The sequence below is a fragment of the Hyperolius riggenbachi genome, chromosome 2, assembly GCF_040937935.1.
Source record: "Hyperolius riggenbachi isolate aHypRig1 chromosome 2, aHypRig1.pri, whole genome shotgun sequence".
In the NCBI taxonomy this organism is placed as follows: Eukaryota; Metazoa; Chordata; class Amphibia; order Anura; family Hyperoliidae; genus Hyperolius; species Hyperolius riggenbachi.
The window spans coordinates 537719616-537728035 of NC_090647.1; the positions used below are offsets into that span (position 1 = coordinate 537719616).

An 8420-nucleotide genomic window follows, 5' to 3' on the forward strand; every position below is an offset into this window, starting at 1 on the left:
CCACGTACCCCTATAATATGTGCAATCCAGGTGCCACGTACCCCTATAATATGTGCAATCCATGTGCCACGTGCCCCTATAATATGTGCAATCCAGGTGCCACGTACCCCTATAATATTTGCAATCCAGGTGCCACGTACCCCTATAATATGTGCAATCCATGTGCTACGTGCCCCTATAATATGTGCAATCCAGGTGCCACGTACCCCTAAAATATGTGCAATCCATGTGCCAGGTACCCCTATAATATGTGCAATCCAGGTGCCACGTACCCCTATAATATGTGTCCCTGTATGCAGCATTTATGAACTCTTTCAGATTATCAGTCTTCTCAGCGATGTCTAGTAGGAGTTGAATTGTGTTATTTTTTCCGTGGCTCAGGTTCAAAATGGCCTTCAGTAGACACGTTTTCCCCGTCTCTGGTTCTGTGGAAGAGAGATTATAATAGATAAAATTCCATCTTTGACCACATGTATACAATAGGGATTCTTTCTTGAAGGATATATGTGAAGAGCAGTAACAACATCTGCATGTGCTCAACCATCCAATCAGATTCATATAATTATTGATGGTTAACCTCCATGGCGGTATGATTATTTCTGGATTTTAGGGTCTCAAAAAAATGTAGGGTCTTAAAAGTCTAAAAAAAATTTCCCAAGCTTTTAGACCCTAAAAGCAGGACAATATCACACCGCAGTGAGATCTGCGGCAGCCCCTTCACTTACCTCCCTGGGATCCAGTGCTGCAATTCTCCCTCCATCCTCCCTGTGGCACTGTACCCTTATAGTGATGACATATGGCGATCTCGCCTGAGGGATCCAGAGCCTCCGAGGACTGGAAGAAGAATGCCAGCGTCTGGAACCCGAGGGAGGTGAGTTGAAATGTCGCCACGCTGCACTGTCTTCTGCATATACCTCCCGGCAGCTACCTCGTGTTAGGCTCAGGATTACCGCTCCCGGTTTCTTTTTCCACCCTGAGCCTGATTCGGGGTTACCACCAAGGAGGTTAATAAACTTGATGTTTGAAGTGCGCATTGCATATCTTCCATAGTAAAATACCACCAATATGTCGATGCATCAGCATTACCTCTAAACTCTTCATTAGTGAGACGCTTCTGAGAACGGAGCAAATAAACCAGAAGATCGTCTAATTCGTCACAGTCCCCATAAGCCACAGCGTCGAAAATCCTTGTTCGGTCGTAAAGTTTAAACGTTCTGTCCTTACAACTGGCTGTGGATTCCACAGAGGAACTTTGCCTATTGTATTGGAGGAAAGAGCACATTAGATATTAGCTATCTGATCACATTTATATAAAAACGCGCTTGTCTAGGTTTGCACTATGCTAGGTTCCCTGACGTGGACAATCACAGTGGATCTGATGTACGAGCCACTGTGCCCATTGTGGTGTCCTTAGTGATGGAAGTGCAACATATAGTATGCTATCTATAATTATTATTATTAACTTTACTGTATAAAGTGCCCACATATTATCCAGCGCTAAACAATAAACAGAGGGGACAAGTCAACATTGAGTCATCAAGCCTGTTCAGTGGCTAAGTGGTAGAACATGGGGGATGAGGGCCCTGCCAAATGGGCTTACAGTCTAAGGGTGGGGGGAGGACACATAAGGCAGAAGGGATGGCATGTATATACAGAGGAGGGGTCTAGGATGAGGAAGATGGAGGGTAGCCAATGGTAAACAGATGGGTCTTTAACTAACATGTTACTTTCTTTGCTGCAGACAACGGTCCAAGCATGGGCGTAACAATCACCCCTGCAACCCCCGCCATCGCAGGGGGTCCCAAAGGCTTTGGAGGCTCCTCCTCCCTCTCACCAACCGCAAGTGCAGCCAATTAGCAAAAAACCCTCCCCGTTTACTCACTAAAACCGCCCCTGCCATTCCTCCCACCATGTAGAGCGTGTATATTTTTTCCTGCTTCCAGACGCTGCTTCACACAATCTGCTGCCATTCGCCGGGTCTCAATTACAAGACCTGCATGGGGTTTGGGGACCAATGCTATCATTTTTACAGGGGGGGGGGGGGCTATAAAAATCTAGTTACGCCCCTGGGTCCAAGTTTGCCTGTAGTGTAAATCTAATCTAACCGATGTTAGTAGAGAAATTAGCAGACTTTAGCAGAAAAGTCAAGTAAAATGGCTTGAAATTAATGAAATATGCAACGCACAATCCACTAGGCCTCTTGCACACTGCAAGTGATTCCGATTCAGATTCCGCTTTTTAATCAGTTTTTACATCCGATTCAGATTCAGATTTGCAGTTTGCTCCCTGCACACTGCAAATCTGAATCTGAATCGGAAAAGCGGAATCTGAATCGGAATCGTGTGCAGTGTGCAAGAGGCCTTAAGAAGATCCCACTTGTTTATTTCACCCTTCTACTTGCTTTTGTTCTTTATTAGTGCATAATGTTGACGGGCTAAGTCTAATACTTACCTGTATGCTCATTTGTCTTTGAACAGTTTAAGAGAGAAACTGTGACCAATGATTGAACTTCATCCCAATCAGTAGCTGATACCCCCTTTCCCATGAGAAATCTTTTCCTTTCCACAAACGGATCATCAGGGGGCTCTGTATGGCTGATATTGTGGTGAAACCCCTCCCACAGTGTAATGTCAGGACCATGGTGCTGATATCACACTGTGGGAGCATTGTTGCATTGTGGGAAATAACAGCTGTTTCCAACTGCCAAATAAGCAGCGTCTCCTTCCATAGACACCACCTGCCAGCAGTAAAGATGTCACCATATGATAAATGTCAGAATATAAATCAGGGAGAGGAAAGATTTTACAATGGGCAAACACTGACTAAATTATTTATACATAATTATTGTAAAAAGTAAGCACTTTTGTTCATTACGTTACTTTTATTGGAGTTCTTCTTTAAGTGAAAAAAACAGTATACTCTGTACAGCACTGTGAAAAATGTTGACGCTACAGTACATAAATAATAATAGTAATGCATAATATCATATCATAAATCCACCAGATCTCAATATTCCCTTCAGAATGTTAACAAGATTAAATTGGAGGTTAAAGATGAGATAATATACTATGGCGCCATGCTTAAAGTGAACCTCCTGACTAAAAATCTACTTAGCAGAACTGAAAAGGCTTGGTGTTTCTTTAACAGTTTCACAGCATCAGAACTTTGTTTTTCTTACCAAAGCATCATTTTTCGCTGCATTTTTAGCTAAGCTCCACCCATCAAAGAAAAAAAGCCCGGGCTTTTTTTCCCTGATGCTGTGCAAAGCATGATGGGATTTCCTATGTTGTTATTCACGTTGCCTAGCAACTGGGAGGGGTGATCAGGATACAGGACAGTTGGAACTTTGTCTCATGCTCCCTGTCACTTCCTTTCAACCAAAAAGATGGTTGCCATCATGAAATCAAACATTTGCCTGTTCTTTTAAAACAGTGTGGGTAAGAGATTATATTACCTATATATTTTAATTAACATAACTAATGTAACTTAATGACAGTATGTTTGTTTAGGCTGGAGTTCCTCTTTAAAGCGGTTTAAAACTCTGACAAAATTTTCAACAAAAATGTGTTTTCCTACTTTTTATAACCTATACAATTATCATATTTGCTTTTGTGCACAAGTATTATTATTCATTTAGACATTATAACTTCCCGAAGTTCAGTTAATTTATTTTTAAAGCTGCTGGTGCATTTTATTCATAACTGTTGTCATTCTGTTGTGAATGAAGACACCAGTGATTTCTGACCTGTGTTTCACCCCAGGACTCATCAGCTGAAGTCCTGCACAGCCAGAGAATGTTTACATAAATGTATCAAGTAAAGAATGTATACACAAGATAAGTTTAACAGCAGTTAGGCCTCGTTCACATCATTTAGCGCAGATGGCTGTGCGATTGGAACGCAACGCGTCCGATCGCACGCCATCTGCGCTCCTATGCGCTGCGCTGCAGATCCCATTCATTACAATGAATGGGATCTGCGCTGCGATTCCCAAAAATGCGTGCAGCACGCGATAGCGCAATCGTGCTGCCACGCAGCGCATATGATGGGAACGGTAGAAGGGCTGTCTATGCCCTTCTACCGTTCTTGCGTGTCGCACACTATACGCGCTGCCAAAATGCGGACGGCAGCGCGTATAGTCTGAACGAGGCCTTAGGATGCGGGTTCTCGCTGCAGAAGAAAGAGTAAGCCCTGTGATGTAACCCTTTGAATGCTGTTTTACAAAAAAAAAAACCTTGTGTTAGTATATTATATGCTGTAAATAATCTTTTAGAGCAAAGAAGAAATTCTGGGTTATATTCCGCTTTAAGGTTGTCACTCATAATTAAATAATCAAATCTCATCTCCATTAGTATGTTAGAAGGGCAATCTTTCCCTTCAAGTGTTAGTAAAGCTTGAATTAATCGCAGGAAGGTGCAGTGCCACATGCGGACACACAAGTCATCAGAACCCCATCTCCATTAATATGTTAGACGGGTAATTTTCCACATAAGAAATTGGCGAAGCTTCCATTACTTGCAGGATGAGAGCTACAAGCAAGATTGCAAGAAACAGGCATTTAGTTGTTATGGGAAAATCCCACTAATAAGCTGTTAGACCATCAATATATGGTAAGTATATAACTTGGGATATAATTTGTAATAACTGGGACAAATGGGCAAATAAAATGTGGGGGTTTTATTTATCGTAGCACATTTTGTTTAAAGTGATCCTGAGCAGAAGCTCGGGATCAAAATCAGATACTTAACTTAAGAGAGGGAAGCCTCAGGATCCTATTGAGGCTTCCCCCGCTACTCTGTTGTCCCCCGTCGCTGAACTCTAGATCAGGGCTCTGTTCCTCCTCTGTTACGAGCTCAGCCGTGCAGGAGCCACAAGAGCCCATCTGCGCATGAGTGGCTGTGGCTTACTGCACATGCGCAGGCGGGCAGGCTTGCGTGGCTACTGGGCAGCCACACTGCAGGAAGAGGAGCTGCGTGGCCCCGATATGATTAGCAACAATGCCTTCTCGCTCTTCATGGAGCCACACTCAGCAACAGAGGACATCAGAATACAGAGGGAAGCCTCAATAGCATCCTGAGGCTTCCCTCTCTTTAGGTAAGTATCTAATTTTGTACCCGAGCCTCGGCTCAGGTACACTTTAAAGAGGAACGCCAGTGAAAATAATGTAATAAAAAAAAGTGCTTCATTTTTACATTAATTATGTATAAATGATTAAGTCAGTATTTTCCCATTGTAAAATCTTTTAAATCCCTGATTTACATTCTGACATTTATCCCATGGTGACATTTTTACTGCTGGCAGGTGATGTAGCTGCTGCTTGCTGTTTTGGCAGTTGGAAACAGCTGTAAACAGCTATTTCCCACAATGCAACAAGGTTCACAGAAAGGAAACTGCCACGGTCCTCAGAGTTTCTTGTGGGAGGGGTTTCACCACAATATCAGCCATCCAGAGCCCCCTGATGAACCATTTGTGAAAGGGAAAAGATTTCTCATAGCAAAGGGGGTATCAGCTACTGATTGGGATGAAGTTCAATCGGTTTCTCTTTAAAAACTATAAAAGCTGAAAAGTAAGAGATTATACATTTATTTTTCTTTTCTTCCCTTTAAAATGCAAATAAAATAAAATAATTCTTGGCAAAAAAGTACCACTCAAAGAAAGCCTAATTTGTGGTGAAAAAACAACAACAAAACAATGTATAGATCAATTAGCTGTGATACTGCATGGCCCCGTTCACATCGGCCACTACGTCGGCCAATTTTTAATAGTGTCACTTCCGTTTGCGCACGCATTTTTTATTGGTCATCATTCAGTACTTTTTAGAAAAATCGTTCATGTGTGTACACGATCGTTCGTTACGAACGATTATTCACTTTTAATATCGTGCATACGTCACGAATCGTTCGTTTTGAACGATCTTTATCTGTGTATACGAACCTTTAGGGCTTGATTCACTAAACCATGATAACTCAAATATCACACCTTATCAAAGATATCACACCTTACCAAAGATATCACACCTTATCAAAGTAAACACGCCTTATAAGAGTAGCATAGTGAGCGCTACGAACCCGCAGGGGCTCAGGGCAGGACGAGAGGAGTTGCAAATTAGTAGCGCTCTCTATGCTACTCTGATAAGGCGTGATTACTTTGATAAGGTGTGATATCTTTGATAAGGTGTGATAACTTTGATAACGTGTGATATCTTTGATAAGGTGTGATATTTGAGTTATCATGACGGTTTAGTGAATCAAGCCCTAAATGTGTTGCGGTGGAAGTGCCCAATTGGCCGCCAAGCCATCGCAAACTCAACAGCATATTACTTTCGAACTTCCACGGTGACACAGCTGCAGCAATGTAAGTCAATGGGCGACGCAGGAAATGTAAACATGTTGGCGGCAGCAGTGAGGCCCACATGTGCGGAACGATGGGAATACGCCTAGGAATCCCAGTGACATTCTTCCTGTCCAGCAGTGAGTACATCACTGGGCGAGGAGTGGCGAGGGGCATGCTGGGGGTGTCTTGCACTCTGACGCAGGTTCATAGGATTGACATTTTGTGCGTTGCGGTGGAATGTGGCAGGGTATCGCACCGCAAATGCACCAGCCAGATGTAAAAATGGCCTAAAGGAACAAGACCGTCACATCAACTAGTGAAAAAAATGTCCTTAAAAGGAAGTAAGCAATCATGCCTGTGATATCTCTCTCCCTTCAGGTGTTCTTTAATATACATAGGCAGTGGCGTACCTACCATAGGGCTGCAGGTGCTCACAGCACCGGGTGTAGCCATGACTAGGGGTGCAGTTGTGGCACTCAGTCACTGTGTTCTTCCACCTGGGACCTTTTTTCATAGTTTGGGCAACATTCGGGGAAAATAGCAGCACGCAGTGTAGGGGACTGTACTACTTCCTGCACTAGATGTAGCACCCCTCCCCCTTCCTGTCCCGTGGGCAATGTGTCTCATCACTCTCTACACACAGCCTGCAGCGAGTGAATGTGCAGAGCAGCAGGGTGAGTAGAGAGAATGGTTGCTGTGCTGCAGCTGGGAAATTAGCAGGGAGAGGTGGCAGGATGTGTTTAGTGCTTCAGAAGTTGTCATTAGTAGCCATGTGCACTGGCTGCTGTAATACCAGAGTGCCCTAGACTATTGATTATTTACCCTGATCAGAGTAATTAATCAATAATGCAGGGTTTGCTGTTGCAGAAGCCAGTGGCACTGACATCTTCTGCAGCACTGTATAGAGTACAGAGTTTCATAATGGTTAGCTCCGTCCACAGCCCGATGACTCCTTTTCTCCAAAAATCCCCCAAAATTTGCAGCGACATGCTTAGCGCCCCAACTTGTCGACCCTCCCATTGGTTGTTTTTTTGGGGTGTCTGTAAATAGTCAGCACCGGGTGTCAAATTCCCTAGGTAGGCCACTGTACATAGGTAAGTAGTGACCCTTCAGCAATGCGGTGACCAAAGTGACAAATAGACAAATGCATAAAAAAACATACCTGGTCAGCTGGTTGCCTTGTTTACCTTTCTCAAAGTTGACGTGAAATTTAATAGTTGGAGATAAAATTTTGCTTTCTACTTGGTAGACGGAGTCCATGGGGGCCATTTCCCGCTCCGTGTCCGCTTTGCCGAATCGGCGACCCCGTGTTTTTGGCGAGCTGAAAATGGTGTACTTGCTGTGTTTGACTCTGATGTATTGGTTGGTGTCATGGATGCAGTGATTGCTGTCCTCACTGTGAGACTCGTCAGCGGAGGCGGTGGTCTCCTCCGTCTGGTCCGTTTCCTCAAGATCTGAGGAGCTCCCCATCTTCTTCATCTTGGTCAGCCTGTGGAGACGGAGAAAGATGTCCAATAAGGTACACTGGAAAATCCAACTCTCCTGAGCATGATTGGCTGTTTGAAGTGGTAATATTCTACGTAACTTCTCCACACATTCCCATTAGCAAATCATATGCAAGGTTTTGGGTTCTAGACTGCTCAATATAGAACAGAATTACTACTACTATAAATACATTTACAGTATATTTTACTCTGCTGTGTTGTACCTTTACATCTGTCTAAGGATCATAACTGTGAGTTGTATATAATTATTTATTTAAACATTTACCATATTTATTATTTATTTAAAGTGTACCAGAGACCAGTTACCGGGGCTTATCGCATCTGAATGGCAGACCGCGGGAGGACGGCAAGGGACACATCCGTGCTTATGGGGCTGGAGGAAGTCCCGGGTAAGTATAGATTCTTTAGATGTGTTGATCTCTGGTTTACTTTAAGTTTTGAGCGGTAAGCTCTTACTTGCAAAAAGTGGATTTTTACTTGTTCCACAACCCCTACCCCACATATTCTTTGAGGCCACAAAAACAAACAAATTGTCTTGCGCTCCCGTAGACAGTTCACACCGCTCAAATTAGTCTCATAGTTT

At 43.4% G+C, this 8420-nt stretch overlaps 1 protein-coding gene across 1 annotated transcript in view; it reads right to left on the bottom strand.

Moving 5' to 3' along the window:
• Positions 1-7811, bottom strand: part of TRPV1 (transient receptor potential cation channel subfamily V member 1) — a 56383-nt gene extending 48572 nt beyond the window's left edge. The window contains exons 1-3 of the mRNA XM_068266391.1: positions 7495-7811; positions 1087-1256; positions 273-425 (exon numbers count right to left, since the gene is read on the bottom strand). Coding sequence (XP_068122492.1) covers positions 273-425; positions 1087-1256; positions 7495-7811 — 640 coding nt within the window. The remainder of the gene's footprint in view (positions 1-272; positions 426-1086; positions 1257-7494) is intronic.
• Positions 7812-8420: the final 609 nt, after the last annotated feature.